Below are 22,147 nucleotides of genomic sequence, written 5' to 3'. Positions count from 1 at the left end.
GCGGTTTAGCACTAAAAGAGAAAAAATTGTGGAATTCTCTATATTCCTCTAGAAAGATTCCATGACTCTTCTGATTCTAACTAGGGTTGGCATTGCTGTTCCTAATTTATTACCACCCCCAAAGAAATACAGCTGATAGAATCTAGAATAATATTGATGCTAAAAGCTTCAGAAACTAGGAGATATAATGAGTTCTGGCTTCATCAAATCAAAAGTGAACTATTCTAGCATGCCTCATCGGGAAAGCCCAGTTTTGCAGTTACAATGTTATTTTCAATCATTGATTCTTTCTTGATTCTAGGAACCCAAGTCTGTCCCCTTTCAGTTTTAGAAACAAAAAAGTCGAAGTATATCAGTGCTGACCAAATATAGACACTGGTTTGTCTTTGTTATTATTTAGAGAAAACTATGGCAGAAACTTTTTCAAATGTAGGATTATTAAAAGACAAACAAACAAACAAACAAACAAAAAACCACTGAGTTTTCATTGTGAAGACCTCATTGGAATTTCAGAAACATTCAACTGCATGTGGTGAACTTGTGCTCTGATTTAACTTTGCTTTGAAGTATGGAGTAAAATCAATAAATACAGGGCTGTACTGTATTATTTTACAAATAAAGAAATAGAAGACTCAGAATCATGAGCTTGGAGTGGTTTGGGAAGGCTGGCAGTATGTTTCCTTCACTCTACACATAGAAGGTTTTCCATGTTATCTTATGGACTAGTAATACTCATAAGAACAACAATAGAGGTAATAGACTAGTCAAAGACTGACATTTGTCTCAGGTATTTCCTAATTATATCTAGGAATTGTGTTTCATTATTTCGATAATTTTAAATTACTTTTGAATGGAAAATAATATGTATTTACCGACTTTATAAAAACTCACAATGTAGAGACAATACTATATTGCTTATTCTTGTGCCTTTCTCCTAGAGGTGACATAACATTCATGCAAAGTAAAATGAGAGTCGTGGAAGCAAAGGCCCTCATACTTGTCTGCTGGTGTTCACCAACTGAAGTTAAAAGAATTTTGACTACTCTTTCCTTTGTGCCTTTACCAGCCCCTATGCTGACGTCTGTTGAGTCACCACAAAGCTCGTCACTGCATGTATTTATTTATTCATCTGATTTCCTGTTCCCAGCTATTAGCACAATGTAATATGATGGTTGTTCATGGTATCTGTGTTGAGTGAACAGATAAATCAAGAGGGGGATGGAGGGATGGATGAAATGATGCAGCACAGGAATTTTTAGGGCAGTGGGACTCTTCTGAATGATACTGTAATGGTGGATATGTGACATTATACATTTGCTCAAAGCCATAGAATGTCGAGCACAGAGTGAACCTTAATGTAAACTATAATCTTTAGTTAATAATATTGCATTGGTTCATTTACTGTGACAAATATGCCACATTAATACAAGGTGTAAAAAATAGGGGGAAACTGCGTGGAGACGGGGGAGAAAGGAGGGCATGTAGGAATTTTCTGTAATTTTGGATCCATTTTTCTGTAAACCTAGAACAGCTCTAAAAAACATAAAGTCTATTAAGTTAACAACAACAAAAGATGACTCAAGATAACTTACATGAGATGGTCTTAAAATGTGTGTATTACAAGCAAAAGAAAACCAGATTTAACTAGTGTAGGTGAAAAGGTAAATGTGTTGGTTTGTTTACTGAAGCCATGAGAAAGCATCAAGGAGAGCTAGAACTGGGGACTTTAATGCTCTTCTTTATCTTCATGACACTCTAGATTGACTTTCTTAATAATGCTCAACCACAGTGTCCAGCCACGCCCAGGCTCACAACCTCCCAGCCCTGCTTTAGTAGGAAAATAGCTCTTTCTGACTTAGTTCTTACTGAGAAACTCCCAGAGGATGCTGGTCAGCCTAGCCTAACCTAATCACTTCTGGGAGAGGAGAGACTGGCTCCAACTGGAATACAGCTGTTTACAAGGCTGGAAACGAGTAGGCATGTCAGGAGCCTATTGTGGTTATCCTGGCAAGAGAAGATGGTGCTCAGAGTAGGGAGGTAGAGGCAGAGACAGAGAAGTGGTCAGGTTCTGGATATGTTCTGAAGACAGGGCTCTCAGGACTTATGGAGATGTTGGCTGTAAGGTGTGAGGAAAAGGAATGAGCAATGACTTCAAAGTTTTTATCCTGAACAACTCCTAAAAAATGTGACTGTCTATAACTGAGCAAAGGAATATTAGGCAGTGCAGGCTGGAAGATATCAGGAGCTTCATTTCGGATATATTATGGTGTACTAGCCATCCAACTGTGGATGTCAAATAAACAGTTGGATATATATGAATCTCTTCCTCCAGGTATCTACCTGACATATTGCTTATTGACTGTAATTGTTTATTACCTAGAATGCAAGCTCCTTGGGATCAGGGACTTTGCCTGTTTTGTTCACTATGTCCCCAATATCTGGAAGAATGCCTGGTGCATAGTAGAAGCCCAATTAAACTTACTGGAAAGGTAAATGAAGGAATGAATGACTGAGTTAAATGCTCAGTACAACAAAATAGGTTCGTTGAGAATAGAGGTAGGAAGTACCTGATTGATAGTAAATTGCTTTCCAGGATATTACTAAGGAGAGGTTTGCAACAGGCATTATGTAACAAACATTTTCTATGGAAAACTATGTAAAAATGAAGAGACACTTGCAAGGTTTCTGTAAACTTTTATACTTATGGGCCACTGCCAACTCAGGGCCTTGGCTTCTGGCTCATTTCTACAAAGTTACTTGTTGAAAAGATGTCGTAAAGGCAGAAATTGGAAATAGTCCTACTAGTAAACCACAGTTACTTACCAGTCCATAAATAAAATGTACATTGAAGCCTTCAGAAATCTATGACTTTCTGAATTTATAAAATGCATTTTTTTCATATGAAAGAAACAAAGCATCTTGAAAGAAAGATAATTGTCTAAACAAAATGGTGTGAACCTATGGCTTATATTATAGGCATATATCACTGCATATGATGTGCCAGTGGAATATAGATTTGACTGCTAACACACAAAGGGGCAGTACTTCTCAGCTTTGCAATTCAAGCAACTGGAACCTGATGTTATTTTATCTATGCCTGTTCTAAAATATGGCCCAACAAATTATCTTACCTAATCTATTGTTAGCAATCTGTCTGGTGAAGTCTGAAAGAGACATCAGACAACCTGGCAATCTTATCACCACATTGAGTTGAGGATAAGAACAATATAATACTTCAAAGTGTAATGACTTTTGCTCCAGCACAGGAAACAATACGACCCCAAATACTGCTTTATCAAACCAACCAACCAAACAAAAACCTATATTGCTAGTCCACAGCTCATCTGCTTTCCCACTGCCTCTTCTATCCCATTTGTAATGGTAACATGGTTACAAGATTTATGAATGCAGAAGATTGTTACAGGTTAAAATGGACTGAGGCAGGTTGTCATGATGAACAGTCACCTAGATTTTACTCAGACTATGCACTTTGGCACAACTGCGGGGCACAATTATTAGATTAGATTAAATCCATACATACCATCACACACATACATATATCACACACACAATACATTCCACAGAGACAGTCTAGAAAAATGGGCTAAAAGAAATTTACAATTGTTTATATATATACACACACACGAGTAAAAGATTTTCTGCTGTACTTCACAGTCTGTAAACATCTGGGAAAATGCCTGGCAAAAGTCACTGTGGGCCCTTTGAAATGGTGGCGGTGTGGGAGGGAGACATTGGGGTAGGGATTTAGGTTCATACTGAAAACCCCGAGAAGTGAAGAATCATTAAGTTCTGGTGGCAGTTGGGGGTAATTATTTTTCACTGACACGATAAACTCATCTGGCCACTTCAAAATTATGTTTCCTGTATGGAAAAGGGAATGACCAAAAAAGGCTTACTGCCAGTTAACATTTTAAGAAAAATTAAGAGAATAGGAGGTGATATGTATATACATATATATGTCACTATTACAAATACCGGAATGAAAATTTCCAAATCATCTGAAAAATTCAATCTTTTCCTCCTAGGTGTGCTTTAGACTTCTATATACAGTGCACTGAAAGTCTCAGGTAGAGTTAATGACACACACATTAAAATTTTGGTACTTGACATTGATGTTTCATACAAAATTTACATGAAAAACAGATTGAACTTGTGAAAAAGAACTATCTGATTGAAGCATTACTTTTGAATTTAACATACAAAACATGCTCAAGATCTCTTGTAATCAAACACCATTTAAAAAAGAAAATACAGTTTAAAAAAAAATTCTTTGAGTAACATCTATTAAACTGCCAAATGTATCATCAGACTGTGCTTTAAGGGCCTGTAGTATTTGTTGTAGCTTTAGAATTTGTGTTTTAAAAAAATAAACAGTGACATAGAAAATACTAACCTAATTGCTCACCTGAATACTATTTTTGTCTTTTTTTTTTGCAAACTATGTGTAAATAAGTTCAAATAGTCATGTTAGGCTATTATGCAGTTAAAAAATACTGGCACCAAATGACATTTCAAATAAAAGTAACTTGAGCCCATATTGTGTTTGGCTGAAGGACAAAAAATCAGTTAAAAAAAGTAGAAAATCTTATCATAATCTCTAAAGTTTCATGGTGACCAGTTCCCACTGAACATTCACCAGAACTGCCATAAAAGCTACCCATGTACTTGAAAGCTCTATTTTCATGCAAAAGTAGTAAATATCCTTCTGGTTTCATTGAACAGTCTTCATTCTCTCCCATCTCCCACCATTTTTTAGTGCTGAATACAACACGCGGAATATGTAAATCAGATTAATTAAAGAAGTACGATTGGTAGATGTCGTGGGTGGCTAAACCGGTCTACCCTTGCGGTTTTGGAAAGCATTTCTTCTTGGGTGTGGGAGTGAGTTAAGGAAGAAGGATCAGAGAAGAGATTTCCGGAGTCACAGTTGCCTTGTGATTTTTTTCTCCCAGAGGATTATGGGAGTACCCAGGAGTGCTTCGCAGGGTGGTCAGTTCATGCTGTCCTTGTGGCTGCTCCGGTCTGTGTTGTGGTTGTTTTGTTCGTGGTTCTTCCACTGGATGCTTGTTCCGTTCATGGGGACCGAGGTCATCAGACTTTTGGACTGGTAACAGCAGCAGCAGAGGCATGACTGGGGGAAGCAACAGACTCGAAGTAAGGCAAGCCTACCAGCCCATTCCCAGCCAAACACAGCGGCCTCGGGCCACGCTAAGGAGGGGCAAATGTCCATTCACATTCGAGGGACGTGAACCTTGACAGTAACCTGGAGTGGAGAGCCTGTTATCACCAGGCAGGAGTTATACTATCCATTCCGGTGCAGAGAAATAGAACCCTTGTTTCTCATTTTATTACCAAGTGCAAGAGAAAGGGAAGGCAGTGCTGGTGAGAGGGAGGGCTCTCCACAGCTTGAGGCAGGCATGGGTAGGGCTGGGTCGGCGGGGTGTCCTAGTATTTCTTCAGTGTGCACCACCTGTGTGGCTCTCTGCACCAGGTGCCTCATCAGATCCTCACAACAACCTTGGATGTTCCCCCATTTTATGCTATTCCCCCATTTTATGAATGAGGACAGTGAGGTCCAGAGAGGATAATGAGAGGCAGAAGTGGAATTAGAACCCAGGACTCTCTAGATTTGGGCTCTTTCTCTTGGGTATGCTGCCTTTTTAGGAAGATTCATCAAATAGTGGGATTCATTTCTGATAATTTTTACCTTGATTTTCCCTCCCCCAGTGAATATGTAAATTAATGAGTAAGTAATAATTAATTTCAGCTTACATAATGTACTAGTTTTAACCTGCAAGTTTAGTCAGTCCATTTTGGGCACAGTGTTTTGTGACGGGCAAACATTTCCAAGAAGACCTCAGAAATATGGCCCCAAGCTTCCATACCGAGTGTCATCTGTTTGTGTGATTCCTTGGTTAATATATGTCTGCTTTGTTTAGACTGTGAGTGCCATGCAGGCAGTTACTGTGTTTTTCCTCTCTACTCTGTCCCTAATAGTAATCAACTCATATTGAGCACTTATTATTTTGAGCATTTTATATATATTACCCTTCTTATGAGAGAGATACTGTGATTAAATCATCCAATTTTATAGGTGAGGAAACTGAAAAAGCAGGAGAGGCACTAACCAGACCTGGGGTAGACAGTTAGCAAGTGCAGGGCTGTGATGTCCATCGCGGCTCTTTGCTTCCAGAGCCTGCATTCTTGACCTCTACCCTACTCTGCCTCATATGTACTGTAAACTAAAGTTAAACAGCCTGGTCCAAGATAACAAAATCCAGTGAGGATTAAGCCTATACTCAAATCATTTCAGGAACCAGAAAATGACACATCAATAAGATAGGCTTGGAGCTTCTGAAGGACTTGGGTGGCTGAGCTGGCTGGAGGTTTGAAAGCAGAAGGAAATTGATTTTGAATAAAATTATATTTGTTCAGATTCCCACAGCAATAAGCATTTACTTTCCTTGAAGAGTCTATTACTAAGTACACAATTAAATAGCATTTAGTGAGAGCTTTCTTCTTTTTTTTTTTTTCTGAGACGGAGTCTTGCTCTGTCGCCCAGGCTGGAGTGCAGTGGCACGATCTCGGTTCACTGCAAGCTCTGCCTCCTGGGTTCATGCCATTCTCCTGCCTCAGCCCCCCGAGTAGCTGGGACTACAGGTGCCTGCCACCACGCCCATCTAATTTTTGTATTTTTAGTAGAGGCAGGATTTCACCATGTTGGCCAGGATGGTCTAATCAGTGAGAGCTTTCTTAACAATAGAGTTTATATTTTGTCGAGACTTTGGTTCAAGTCTAAGACAATATAAGGTACTAATAGGTCTTATGTACTCTGTGTGGCCGGGAGCATACATTGAAACGTTACTCTCTAAAAGGAGGGTTCTAAATTGGCATGTGATTTAGTCCTTTTGATTTTAACCTCTTTGTCTGTGGTTGTCTAAATAGGAACTGCTTTTCTGTTATGCCGACAATCTGACTCTCTTTCTGGGTAATAAAACATGATTTTCACTTCACTGCTAAAAAGGAGTACAGCTGATCAAAGTACTATTACAGTTGGAATTGGCTGTGTCTGTTGACTGTTTAATATACTCATTTTGTTGTCTTCAAAAAATACTTGAAAAATCATCTTACCTGGAAACAATTTTTAAATTTCTTGCTCACAAAATACAGAGCTATGGGGTTTATACATGAATTCATGGTTGCCAAGTTAATACCGATGTAATCCATGAGCAGCAAGAAACTACAGCAAAAGAAAATGGTGCAGAATAATTAGAAAATATTGTTTTAAAATCTGCTAACTAGCATTTATTCCTAGAATAAGCATTTTTCTTGCCCAGAAGCCATTTCTTGTGGGTGGCAGTTAGAATTTTGTAAAAAGTGCCTGTTTAAATGGCAGTTTCAGTTTTGCAGGACAGTTACAGATACATCACTACTTGGTTAGCTCAAACCCTTATGCACAGCCTCAGGAGGGGAGTGGCAAGATAACAGACGTGGCTTGCACAAATTTTGGGATCAGTTATAGGCTATGTCAGCTAAAGAAAAAAAATCAGCTTTGCACTTTTAATTTTCAGGGCTAATGGGCATGTAGAGTAGCTGGTTTTGTAAAAGTATTATAAATGAAAATCTGAGAAACTCCAATTTTCTAGCGAGTACATAGGCTCGTACCTAAGTAATTCACATCGGTTCTTGTCCATCTCATTATACACGGTTTTCTTCAATATACGGCTTAAATGAAGAGGGAACCAGCACAGAGCAAAAATTACGACCAAGCAGAAAACTGTTTTTGCCACTTCTCGACGCTAAAGGAAAGTGAGAAAAAAAAAAAAGGACAACAAATTTAGTGTTTTTATACTAGATGCAAGAACTACAGTACCAGGAAGTAGCAGACAACAGGGAAAGAATAATTCAAAGAAGAGCCAGGAGAACAGCCTGGCTTACAGTGCCTCTACCTCTTCAAGATTCTAAGGTCAGCGTTCTAACCAAGGAATTGCTAATGATGCTTCTGGGCAGCTTCCAGGAAGGATGGGGACCTCAGGTTGGTTATTAGGGCCAGGACAGAGGTTATATGCCAGGAGAGAGGTGGAAACCGGCTGGAGGGGAGCCAGCTGAGTCTGCGGCTGTGTGTGTGTAGGTGGCTGAGTCTGCCTGTGTGTGTGTGTAAGGGGGTGGGGTGTGACTGCATGGGGGAAAGGGTTAGCTAATGGCTCTTAATAACAGGTAACTAATTAGCATTAATGATGGCACGGCAGGCAAGGAGACTGAACATCACATGATCATGCATGGACAAATCAACAAAGACCTTGGGAAAACAAAATAGGAGTGGGGAGCAGAAAAGGAAAAGTCATAGCACTATGTTTTTTCCTTTTCCTGATCCTGAACACAGTTACTATTGGGACTTTTTGCTCTTTAAATTCTTTTCCTAATGACATGCAGTTTCTTAATGACATATAAAAATATTATATATTGTTTGCAAGCAGAAGGATGAGGGTAAAGGATTATCAGCAGTGAGGACTAGAAAATCTGGAACATGCTGACCTTGGACTGACTTCATGGAAGGTTTGCATGCCTTTGAGTCTGCTCAGGATCAGAAAAACTATAAATTAGGAATTATCTGCAACTATTCATTGGCGTGCATTATTTGAGTATTATATTTCATGCATTTGTGTTCCTGACTAGGAACACAAAATGCAATTTGTCTGTAACTGGGATCAGCTAATGTCCAAATAAAACTGATTAAAAACAGCGCCTGGAAGGGTAATGCTGGCTCAACCTGAAACATATAACATTAAGTCTGGGAAGCCTATAATAGACTCACATGATTGGCTGAGCCATTCAAAAATATTCTGGGGCAGTTTTGATAACTCGCTAATCTAGCTCAAAGAATTGGGAGTTCTTTAACCTCTCATAGTCATTGGGCTAGCTGGGATATGGCTTCGGAGTAATGATTGAGGGAAGAAATAAAATATTCAAATCTTCCGGAATGGGGGCTCTTTTTAAAGGGTCATTTTGTGTGTCCAGAAAGACGGTGTGCCCAGAAAAATAGAAAAGCAGTGTATTAGGGGAGAGGTTACCTTTCTTGAGTGCATATTCAAAGAGGATAACGCTTTTAAAAGGTAGTAGTATTAGTACACTGCCATGATAGTCTGATATTTGCTTAACCAATATCCAGTCTCCTGTCTTCCTTACCATCACTCAGGTCTTGATTTGTTAAGGCAGCTGGGGAACCTGGCCTAATTATCTACATGCCCACTTGGCACAGTTTTGACCCATTAGATGAAATAGAAACCAGTGCACGGGTTTCTGGAAAAGCTACCGAGAAATATAGGGACACTCCTTTGATGCACACCCACGATGTGTTGTTTTCTGTTCTTCCCCTCTTGCTGCTTGGAAATCAGATATAAAAGTAGAGCTGCTGCTACTGTCTTCTCAGACTGAAGGAAAGATCAGCAAAATAGTAGATACCTGGCTTCTAAGTTGGCTTGACCACTAAATCTTGATGTCTGAACTTTTTGCTATGGGAGAAAGATAAACTCCTTCTTGGTCAACTGTTATTTTGGGTTTTGTGTTCTCAGCATCTAAACACAACCCCTGATTGATAAAACTGTCATCATTACAATGAGGAGAAATTAGAGACAACCAAGTAAGAAGCAAAACTATGAGCCCCCCAGAGTATTAGTCAAGATGGCAAGGCTTTGTGCTCTATGCTGGTTCTCCCGCAGTCCCATCTGCAGGACCTCCAGTTACCCTTGCTCTTCTGTTCTTAGGATTTGCTACAGCTTTGAGGGGCACCAAAAGGAACTTTAACTGCATGAGGGCAAAATCTTGGGTTCTAATCTCCATTCAGTTGAGCAAACCTCTTAATCACCTGTATAATAAAGAATATATATCCTACCAGTCTCACGGGGCGCTTGGAGGAATCAAATAAGAAAAAGACATGGAAATGGACATGCACTTTAAAAACTTAAAAAATGCTATGTAAACATGAAACAGCATATGACAACTGTTCCTAAACCTTATTTAATTATTTCCACAGCAAATACCACTCATAGCTTAAACAGTCTCAATCATGGCACGAATGTAAAAATCTGTATTTTAAAACACTGTTTTTCACAAACCCATTCTAACTACCTCCATTCCAAGGATGAGAGGAAATAATTGTAAACATATTAAGCAACTGGAGTATTTGAAACTTTCATGCCTGAGCAAAGTCATACTAAGGTTTCTCAATGTAATCTTCCTGCTAAATGTCAATGAAAGATAATAGCTACCATTTGTATGGCATGTTAGATTTTATAAAGTACATGCACACACATTCATCCTTTTGATTCTCATAGTACTATTGATTCAAATATTATGCTCAATTTACAGATGAAAAGCTGAAGCTCAGAAAAATCAGTATAGTAGTTGAAAAGAGTTGCTGATGAGGAACGATGCTTGCACATGGTAATTATATAGGACAGATTTACAGACTCCATCAACAACTTACATTAACTTTTGGTGTAGTTGACCATCATTATATACTTTTCTGTTGCAACAGAGAACTTACCTGAAGTCCTAGGTTTATTCTTAGAATTAATGTAAATTAACATATGTTTAATACCTAGTAGGAGCTGGGTACTGTTAGGTACCTTACATGTCTCAGGTAATCCCCATGATGTATTATTACATACATATTATGAGAAACTAGATGTTCAGAGAGATTAAGCAATTTGCCCAAGGTCAGAGAGCCAAGTATGAGTCTAGTTTTGCCCTTGAAAGCCCACAGCTTTATCTTATCTGTTCCAATTTCACCCAGGAGGGACCAACGTTAGCCTCCTGTTGATATGTTCAAATTCCTTCTAGAACTTTGGGTCTTCCAACATTTTACCTCTTCTAATGTACATGATCCTATTTCCTAGCATAAGTCTCACATTAGACATTGCTCTGGAGAGGTTCATCTCCTTTTTCCCATTCCCCAAATGCATGGTTCCTATTCCACATTCTAACTAGACTCCTGTTCTTCCACCTGAAATGCTTTCTGTCAACTTCTTCCCCATCAAATCCCATTTAGCCTCCAAGGTCTGGTTCATGAACAGCTTCCCCATGACTCTGTCTCATACCCTTCCTGGCTTTCCATAGCACAGGCTACTTTTACCACACCTGTGATTCTATTTTCAAGTTGTTTTGCATGTGTATTTTATTTCTACAACGAGACTGTAAATCTGCATGGGGAGAAAGTCATATGCTTCTTTGTGTCCTGGTACAGTTCCAAGCCCAATTCAATGCATGAACTCACATACACACATGCTCAGTATACTCTTGGCAAAATAGAGGGACAGTTCTTCTCTCTCTGGGCCCAGCCTTCAGGACCACTTGTTTCACAAGCAGGCTTCCCATTTTACAAAAGAAATTTCTAACACTATTACCGTAAAGAAAACAGTTACAAGATAGTATTTTTATTTTAGGAAATCAGGCTAATTCTACTAAAGATGGTATTTGCAGGCCTGCTGTTGTCAAGGACTAACCAGTCCTGGCCAGATTTTCATGATGTTATGGGATTTACCTGCTTAAGATGTTCACTGAGGGCAATTCTCAAGCTGCCATTCCTTCTGTTCAACATCTCACAAGTCATGAGGGTGTAGAAGATCGCAGTGCACACCAAGGGCATACAGAAATAGAACCCAAAGAGCCACCAGTCCTTTACATCTTGGTAGAACTTCAAAGTGAAAAAAAAAAAAAAAAAGAGAAAAAGAGGAGCAGAGTCATGTAAATTAACTGTGCTGTGCCTCTGGTAGCTTTAAGGTCTTTAAACTTGCAGATATGTCTTTAAAATCATGCTCTCTGGTTGCAGTAATGGGTTTGGGAGTGGTCCTCAAAACTCAATTAAATTGGAAACTTCAGAAATTATCCTGGCTTTAAACAACACATAAAGAAACTGCACTTACAAAAATTATCTTGACAAGGATATTTTCGTAGATGGATGGTTTCAACTACACAATGGAAGAGCCCTAATCAATAAAAATAATGTCCTTCTAAAGCTCATAAAACATGATTTTGAGACAAAAGAATATATAGATTTATCTTTATTTCTTGATGAACCTCAACATTTTGTTAGCGCCTGCTTTACTTTTGACTATTGTGGTGAAAGTGTATTTAACCTGAAACAGTGAAGGTTATGAATGGCTTGTCTGTGTAGCTTTGGTTAATAGGGTTAACCCTCTGCCTGGTATGCCTGCTATGTGACCTCAAAGCCAGCCACTTTGAACATCAATAACTATACTCTTCTCCCTCCTTTAATACTTACCACCTGGAAACGACTGAAGCAGCATATCTCAACTGGGGCATATCTGGTATTATCTAACTGGGTGGGATTTATAAATACTAAGGTTATTCAGTTTTATGTCTGCTTAAAGAAGAAAACTTAATACCCTATAAAAATGGAAAATGAAAAATGATATCTAAATTCTTCTTCCCATGAAATTAATCACCAACTTGGGAAGAAATGCTTTTTCTTTCCTTATATGCTTCTTCAGATTGTTAATTTACTAAGGACAATGCAGTTCCCACAGTAAAAAAAAAAAAATCATGCTGCTCTGTAAAAAATGCGACAGTTTCTGAATATAGAAAGAGGCTAAGTGGGCTGCACTTATAACATGTCTATTAAAATAATCTAAAAATGGTTCCCAAAGACAAAAAATTTGGGGGAGGAGTTCTTGACTATTTTTATGCCACAGACCCTTTTGGAAGTCTGGTAAAGACTATAATGCCTTCTGAGAACAATAATTTTACATGCATAAAATAAAATACATAAGATTGCAATGGAAACCAATTACATTAACGCACAGCTATCAAAATATTAGAAATTAAATTTTGATATAGTAATATTGTGTTTATTCACAAATAACAAACCTAATGATGGTTCTAATAACTACCGAACTATTGAAGTATTGAAGTTCTGATGAGCATAAATAATATTTTGAGATTACACAAGTGTTACATGGTATGAAAATATCTGCTATTTTTATTACTGAAAAAGTCATGATACTGTTAAACACTATGGTGATTTGTTGGGTACATTCATAATGGAAGGAAATGATAAATTCAGTTAGAAGTTAGTGAAAATAAACATGTTGTTTCTTTTCCAACCAAGTTCACAGATCCCTGAATTTTATCCTCAGGTTAAATGCAAACTCCCAAAGGAGTTGGTTTATTCTAAACTGCTTACACAAACATTTCCCTGTTCCCAACACACTGTAGAAAGATTTCAGTCCTGAACTTATAAAAAGTCAGAAGCACTCTCTCTCTCTCTTTTTTTTTGAAGTGCAACACGAACACTCCTTTGAGCACCCGTTCTCCCTTCTTTTGTATCCTCTTTTTCCTGGTGCACTTGCTGACTGGGTATGAATGACCCAGAAGCAGCTGCAGAGGGTCTGGAGGCTGACCCTTGAGAGTGCTGAATGGAGTCCCCTGCCCCCTCCATGGCAAAGGCCCACAGAGAAGCGGGTAATACATCTCTTTGGAACTGATGTCATCCACATGGGTAGAGAGGGGCCTCTCATCAGTCTAGGGTAAAGTTGAAGAGCAAGAACAGAAAAAAGAGGGGAAATAAATTTAGGAAAAAAGAACAGGACTTCAGACTTGGAATGAACTCTAAAAAACTATCTGTTCAACTCATACCCTTTACTACAACCGTCTAGCCCACCCATGCCTGAAGGGTGGCTACCCTTTACTTGAACATGTCTAGAAAGGAGACTCCGTCTTTAAGAAACAGCCCATTTCATTTTGTCCGGCTCTAAGGATTAGTAAGCTTCTTCTTATAGTGAACCTCTTTTCTCTAATGTTTGCGTCTGGAATATCTAGATTGCTTATTCACACTGCCCAAATTCTGACAATCTCCTACTGTCTGCTTTGTTTTTCACTTTGAAGACTGACCCAATAAGAAACTTCAATTTTAAGTTGTTGGTTTGGCAGTTTTCATGAGCACTTTTAATTTTAAAACAAGAATTTCCAAGCAGGATAACTGGTCAACTGTAAAACCACGAATTCTGTGAATTTTCCAAGTTGGGAAAGCATACTTTGAGATGTCTGTAAATAATTACATGTGGAATGTGAGCTACATGAAACTTACATCAAAGCACTAAATTACGCTGATTTAAGAGAAATAGTTGACAGAGCCAGACTCCGTCTCAAAAAAAAAAAAAAAAAAAAAAAAAAAAAAGAGAAATAGTTATCCCTTTGGTTTTCCTCCTCATCCACATGTAACTAGTTTTGCAAAGAAAAGATGCATTTTAAATAGGTTTCCCAAAACACTCAGTCATGTGATTAAGCTTTTCAGAAAAACATTGATATGGTCAGGTGTATTAAAAAAAAAAACCGAATTTGTTAAACCAAAATATTCTTTTAAAAGTTCTACAATTTTATATTTTTTGTATATTAGACATAGAAACCATTCTAATATAAGTACATGTAAGTACTACTCTCTACTTTGAATTAGTAAATTCATCTTTAAAGAATGTGAGAAATATGCTTCTCCCTAAGTGACATAAGATAAACATCAGTATGTCTTCCAGATGGAAATTGTTGTGTTGTATTCATTATTACAAAAACAAATATCATATGTACACACACACACACACACACACACACACACACACCCCTAGTCCCTCTTTCTTAGTAAATTTGCTTTGGTATTCTTAGTGGTTTGGTGCAGAATAACAGATGTGTCTACCATTGTGGTATAATACAAGAGTGAAAGCCAAAATAACTGTTCTATTCAAGAATCTAGACACAGGTTTAACTACTTTTCAGGCAACTGAGGAATATTTGACAAAATAAACCACACTTGGCATTGTGGTGATGTCATCAAGTCTCAAGATGGTGAAGTCTAACGGAGGACCTCCTCCCTTCCCCAGTTAATTCATTTTAAACGTTTAGTACCTCCATGAATTTTGACGTAGCATTGAGCATACAGGTTTTATGCTGTTCACCCCTATATTCAAAGGGTACCATGACGAAGCCAATCGCTTCAGGAATGGCCAGGATGAAGGACAGGATCCAGATGGAGACAATTTCAATGGCAGTTACCAAAGGAATCCCAATTCCCTGAACACGACTCCAGGAGGCAACTGCTCTGTACCTGAAAGAAATGGTAATGGAACCAAGTTGTTAGGAACTTTTAAATGTATTTCAATTAAACAAAAATTGTAAGTGCTGGGAAGCTCCTCCCCATTGCCAATACCAGTAATTGGCTTTTTAGGAATTTTCTGAGTCTTGACATGAAAACCAAGTGGGGCTTTTTTTTTTTTTTTTTTTTTTTTTTTTTTTGAGACGGAGTCTCGCTCTGTCGCCCAGGCTGCCAGGCTGGAGTTCAGTGGTGGGATCTCAGCTCACTGCAAGCTCCGCCTCCCAGGTTCATGCCATTCTGCCCCCTCGGCCTCCCGAGTAGCTGGGACTACAGGCACCTGCCGCCACACCCGGCTAATTTTTTTTTTGTATTTTTAGTCGAGATGGGCTTTCACCGTGTCAGCTAGGATGGTCTCGATCTCCTAACCTTGTGATCTGCCCGCCTCAGCCTCCCAAAGTGTTGGGTTTACAGGCATGAGCCACCACACCTGGCCACAAATGGGGCTTTTAAGAGTTCCACCCATTTGGAAATCAATTGCCTGGCAGGCCTGAGTCTGAGGTCTTCATTTGGTCTAGTGAAATCTTAAGAGAGTTTAGAATGTGGCAGTAACAGACAGTTGTGCCTATGTCTTTTAAGCTGGGGGAGAAATTGGATGGATGGGAGGGATCATGAAAGCTGCTCGTACTTGTTATAGTCATATCTTATTCCTCTTTATAAAATAGAAAAAGAAACCTTAAAGCATTATTTATGAAGTGGGCCTAGATGTCCTTGAGTGAATAATAACCACAGATATTCCATTGTTTCCTCCCTTCTTTCACCCCCAAAATGTGAGCACAGTGGGCTTGTACCAGGTGGCAGTTTTAGTAAATACCTATTTGTGGTAAATGTTAAAGAGGGACTATATCACTCCCATTATGGCCCTGTGCTAGAGTAGATAAAACTTATTTAAAAATACTTTGGTTCCTAACCTTTAGGGTTTACAATCTAACAGAAAAGAATGGTTCATACAGAGTACACAACATAAATGTGACTGAACAATTATGTCAGTCAAAAAACTATCTGGTAATAAGAAATTATGCTCACCTTATTTTTTACTTCACTATTTTAATGATAATAATCACATTTAAATGTTATGTCTAAGGAAGGTTTGGTTTAGAAATTCTATGCTCTTCGACCTGATATGATGGTCTGATGCTAACTGCTTTTAGACTTACTATTAAGAAGAGGACTGTGACATGGTATGGTATTTTTGTGGCCTCATTCCTGAAATTTTTGTTGCTGCCGTAGTGGAAAAGAAACATTTTCTTTTTATAGTTTTCATTAGATAGTGCCAGAAGAAGGCTGTGAAACAGACCAAATGCATTGGAGACAGGTGCTCATGGGTTTTGCAGCACATACAAAGTAATGTAGAAGATTAATCAATAAAGCCAAGGCAATATACAAGCTACCCATATCCACCAAGACGAGCCCCATCAGTTACATTTAGTGTACTGTCTCAGTACAGTTACACAGTACATGCGTGAAAACACAACTCTTAGAATTATGCTGACTTGACTCTTCACCAGAATTCCCTAGAGATGAGCATGTACAGATTTGTGTATTTTATGATGATGCCACATGGCATACTGTATAGCACAATTTGCTGGAGAAATGTTTTATAAAAGATTTTTAGGGTAAATAAGATTTGTGTACAATAAAAATCTCAAAAAAGTCCAGATTATTTCAAAATGGGATAAAATACAGCTATGCAAACAGACCAAGAAAATCCTTTTATGATCTAACCAAGACTGAATTTTAAAATTTATGGTTATTTCCATAAATTGTCCAGTGGGATAAAAATCGTTGTTTATTTTTCTTTGTTCCCTTATTAAACTGGCAGCCTGATACCCAGTAAAAGCTAAGAGGAATGGAGACGGGATGTCTATATCCCAAGGCTGTCAACGGAGTTACATCTATTTTTTCTTCCCTTCTCTCAGGTTGTTTACCAGGGAAGGTGATTTAAATAAAACACCCTATTTCAATAGAGAGTACGAAAGCCTGATTTCCCTGCCAGGATTTGGGGTGAAAGTGGCTTAAGGAATAAAATGTGGTCAACATGTTCTTATGGTGAACATATTCACAGACCAGCTTCATTTTTATAAAGTGCCATGAGTTCCCAGAATATTACACATCCATAATCCAATGTAAATGCAACATTCACAAATAAGTAGAAGTCATTTTTAGAGTCTAGTTTAGCAAATAATTCACGATCAGTCTGCTCCTTCATTAACCCACTCGCTGAGAATTAGAATATTTTCCACTTATAAGTGGATAACATCTCCATATCTTGATAACATCTCCATGAGATAAGGGGAAAACGACCATAAGAGCAATTAGAAACAATCATTTGTGATCATGAAGGTGGGGAAAGGTATGGAAACCATGAAACACTGGATGTTTCAAAACTGATTTCTATTTGGAATATAATGGCACAACACACTGACACACAAATATGCTTTTCTTATGAGATGCGATTATAAACAGCCTTCTATCTAGTCAGTATGTATATACATCTCTCTCTGTATATCTATGACATCTTCAGTTGTCATGGAAAATCTGCAAGTGTAGATTCCACCACTGACAACTGCTGTTCCAGAAAGAATCCCTCCTCTCTGAAATGCTTTCTTCACTTGGTTTTCACCACAGTCTCCCAGTTTTCCTTCTGACTTACTGGCCACTCCTTCTCATTTACCTGGCTGGACCCTGTTTTCTCCACAAATTCTTAGCACTGGATTTGTCTGAGGGCTTAGTGCTCAGATGTTGTTTCTATCTATGCGCTCTCCTTTGGTGATCTCATCTAGTCTCATGGCTTTAGTATCATTTTAACTATCCGTCTACTGGTAATTCCTAAATTTATACCTCTAGCCTGTTGCCTCACCTTTAACTCTAGACTTGTATCTCCAACTGCTTACTTGCGAGCTCCACTAGGACACCTAATAAGCATCTAACACTCCCAAATCAGCCCTTGTTTTCCTTGCCACTAAACCTTTCTGCAGTTTTTCCCATCTCTGGCCCCAAACACTGGGTTAGATTTTACTCCTCTTCCACCACACATCCAATCCTTCAGCAAATCTTGCAACAACTTCCTTCAAGATATATCCAAAGGCAACCACTTTTCACCATCGTACCTGTTATCGCAGTGCCTTGATGATGGCCATAGCTTCCTAACTGATCTCCCTATGTCCACCTTGCTTTGCCACAGCCTACTCTGAACATAGCAACTGGAGTGAGGCTGTTACGTCAGACCATAGCACCCTCTGCTCCAAACCCCCCAGTGGCTTCCCACCCCTGTGAGAATGCCCACAGGTGTCCTCACAGCTGCTTCCTCACTTCCTTCAGGTTTTTACTCACTTGGAGTTTTTCACGGAAGCCTTCCCCGGAAACCCTAAAGTTTGCCAACTCCCCCTCCACAATTGTTTCTCTTACCCTGATTCATTTTCCCCCAAAGCACTACTATGCTCTATTTATTTATTTGGTTTATCATCTATGCTCTCCCCTCTCCTTTAGAATATAAGTTCTCAGCTGGGTGCGTTGCCTCATGCCTGCAATCCCAGCACTTTGGGAGGCTGAAGGGGGTGATCGCTTGACACCCTGGGCAACATGGTGAAATTCCATCTCTACAAAAATACAAAAATTAGCCAGGCATGGTGGTGCGTGCCTATAGTTCCAGCTACTTGGGAGGCTGGGGTGGGAGGATCCGCTGAGCCCAGGGAGGTTGAGGCTGCAGTGATCTGTGATCATGGCACTGCACTCCAGCCTGGGCGACAGAGTAAGATCCTGTCTGGAAAAAAAAAAAAAAAAAAAAAAAAGAAAGAAAAGAAAAAAAGTGAAAAAAAGCATGTAAGCTTCATAAGGACCGACATTTTGTATGTTGGTCACAATACCTAGAACCACAAATGCCGAATAAGTACCTGTTGAATGAAGTGTCTTTTTGTTGGCGTTTTCATGTATGTTACCATGCATGTACCTTACCTTAATTGGCTAGGGAATTCTTAATCTCTAGGGAATTCCGGTGACGAATCAGTCAGCATAATTCTAAGAGTTGTGTTTACACAGATGTACTGTGTAAACTTACCTTACCTTAATTGGCTAAAGCTAATAACACACTACATTCTGATCATTTTCCTATTTTTCAAGCTAGCCATGAATTAGGCCACAGATTAAAAGCAAATACTTTTAGAGGTCTAGATTCAATAATTTAAAGGAGGGATTTATGGGCTGATCTTTCTGCCCCATATGTTCCAGTTGGGAACCTGAGAACTGGCATCTTGCCACATCCTCTGCCTGGTCTCCAGTGAACCTGGGGCGTCTGGACCACGGCTCAGCGCTGCCAACTCCTGGTAGAGCCTTTTCCCATTATATCACCTTGTACCCTGTCATGTGATAGGCCAAAATAAAAGTATAACATATATATTTTATTCATGTAAAGATGTTTGTTAGTGCCTGTATCTATAAATAGAGTTTTACATGTTATCAAGGCCAGAGGCATTTAATGCATGTTTATTGAATCTTGAAGGTGTGGTCTGGGACAGTCATTAAGTTTAAAAATGTTTATTCTTGAAAGAACTTTAAAACATTATAAAATAAAACTTAAAAAGATCACTTCAACAAAATCTTTTTTTTTTTTTTTAACTCTTTTCTTGTTTTTATTCTCATAGGCATAGTTTGAATAGACTATAATCCTATGACTCACAATTTTTAAATTTTAGCTTAATTTACATTAAAAATACTCTCATATGTTTCTACATAGGCGTGGCACTTATCAATTTAATGGCTACACAGTATAACAAGATTTTGATATAATTTACCTGAATCTTTTTTCTGTGTTCACATCATTTCTAGTGTTTCGCAGCTGTCAATAAGATCGCTATAAGCTTGTTTGTACATGTAATTTTTTTCTTTCTGAATGATTTTTCTGGATTAATTATCTTGAGTAGGATTACTGGATCAGGGAATAAATAGGTGGCTGAAGTGCCTTAAAAAAGAAGTTTCTACCAAGTGCCTGTCAATGAATGCTTGCCTGTGTTAGCATTTATTATTTATTCTTATTTGCCACTTCCATAAGGTGCAGTGCCACCCCTATCTTGACCTCTGCACATCTTTAATTAACAGCAAACTTGATCATTTGTAATGGTTGTTAATGATTTATATCTCTCACACCATAGGGAGGTTTGGAAGCTAAATACTAGCAGGAAGAATTCTTCTTTAGAGACAGGGTCTTACTCTGTCATCCAGGCTGAAGTGCAGCGCACAGTCACAGCTGCGGCCTCAAACACCTGTGCTCCCTTAAGGGATCCTCCTACCTCAGGCTTCTCAGTAGCTAGGAGTATGGGTGCCCACCACCATGCCAGGCTAATTTTTAAAAATATTTTTTGTAGAGACAGGGATCTCGCTATGTTGTCCAGGCTAGTCTCGAATTCCTGACTTCAAGCCATCCTCTTGCTTTGGCCTTCTAAGGCTGAGCCACTGCAACTGCTTGGCCAATTCCAATTTAGAAGAGAATCAGCTATGGTGAATTAAAAGAGAGCCGCAAATGCTTTACCACTTCTTCAGCTGAGTTCTTAAATTGAGCTGACCTGTGACTACTTTGATCAATTGAGTGTGGCTAGAATGATGTTTTGCAGGTCCAGGTCTGGCTTCTGACAGGAGCCTTGAGCCTGCTGGAGCAAAAACGTTGCGAGGACCCTGAGACTACATGAGGGGGAGATGGGCTCTGCTGAGCTCAGACTTCCAGCTGTCCTTGCTAAGGTGCCAGGCATGTGTGTGTTGGACCTCTGAAACAAGCTCAGAGTCAGTTGAAGTCCACCAACCCCAGCTGAAGTGACAAGGAGCAGAAGAATTGCCCAAATTCCTGACCTTCAACATGGCGAGATATGATAAAATGGTTGCTGTTCTGAATTGCTAAGTTTTGGGGTAGTTATCCAAGAGAAATGGGGTAGCAAAATTAACCAATTGCTTTATCTTGACAATAGAATAAGAAAAAAGAACAAATAACTCAGTGCAATAGTGAACAGACCCCCAAATAAGATCCTATTGCCTTAGCCAGCCTTGGACTTTGTCCAGTTCCTCGCTCATGTCTTCTGGCTCAGACCCTTCCTCTGTGTCTTCACTATTGTCATGATGCAATAGAAAACCATAACACCAAGAAAATAAGGAGAAACCAAGTCCAACTCTAACAAAGAAGTTTTTCTGAAAACCACCTTCATGTTTCTTGAGTTAGGATATGTCTTTGAGAATATCACAGAGACCACTGAGCAATTATTTGAAATGATAGGTTCAAGAACTGACATCAGGTTTTCAGCCATATAAAACAAAGCTGCCTTATTAATGGATCTTTGCAACTTTTCCAAGTATCTAATAACACATCACTCTGGAATAGTTGTTAAAAGAGTTTTATCTTTTTACAGCCTTCTTCCCCAGGCAACTTTTAACAAGTTGGATCTGTACCCAGACCTTTTTACTGGTCTGACTCCATCATTATCATCATCTTCCACTTTAACACGACTTAGCAAAGAGCAACAGTGATCCCTCCTATCCCCCTCCTGCTGCTGCTTTTTTTTTTTTTTGCCTCCAAACAAACTCAAAGTAATATATAAAACATGTCACTTTCAGCATGTAAAAATACCTATTTTAATAGCTGGTAATGGCTGGTTATTCATTTTTGTTGGGAAAAGTTTATTCATTATAGAAGTATACTGCCTTAGAATTTAAAAGGTATTTCACCAAGAAAGCTGGATTGGGGTCAAAATTTGTTTTTGAATTTCTTCAGTTCCTGATTTATCTTTTTCTCAAGTGATCAAGGATGTGAAGCTAGAGTCGTGGAGAATTATTCAAAAGGTTAAACTGAGACAAGTCCATAGTTGAAATTAGCAACGAAAGCCTATCCATTCTGGCAGAAATCTCATGCTTTCTCTCAGTCCTGTTTCCCTTATTCAGATTAAAAGCTGATAGTGAGAAAGCTAGATCTTTTCTTTGATCTTACAT

General features: G+C 38.8%; 1 protein-coding gene across 1 annotated transcript in view; it reads right to left on the bottom strand.

The window, feature by feature from the left end:
- Positions 1-2,678: 2,678 nt before the first annotated feature.
- EDNRA (endothelin receptor type A) overlaps positions 2,679-22,147 on the bottom strand; it is a 63,745-nt gene continuing 44,276 nt past the window's right edge. The window contains exons 4-8 of the mRNA XM_005556033.5: positions 14,938-15,136; positions 11,564-11,716; positions 7,687-7,820; positions 7,153-7,261; positions 2,679-5,152 (exon numbers count right to left, since the gene is read on the bottom strand). Coding sequence (XP_005556090.1) covers positions 5,012-5,152; positions 7,153-7,261; positions 7,687-7,820; positions 11,564-11,716; positions 14,938-15,136 — 736 coding nt within the window. The 3' untranslated portion in view covers positions 2,679-5,011. The remainder of the gene's footprint in view (positions 5,153-7,152; positions 7,262-7,686; positions 7,821-11,563; positions 11,717-14,937; positions 15,137-22,147) is intronic.

Source organism: Macaca fascicularis, chromosome 5, assembly GCF_037993035.2.
Source record: "Macaca fascicularis isolate 582-1 chromosome 5, T2T-MFA8v1.1".
Lineage (NCBI taxonomy): Eukaryota > Metazoa > Chordata > Mammalia > Primates > Cercopithecidae > Macaca > Macaca fascicularis.
This window is presented reverse-complemented; position numbering and strand designations above follow the sequence as displayed.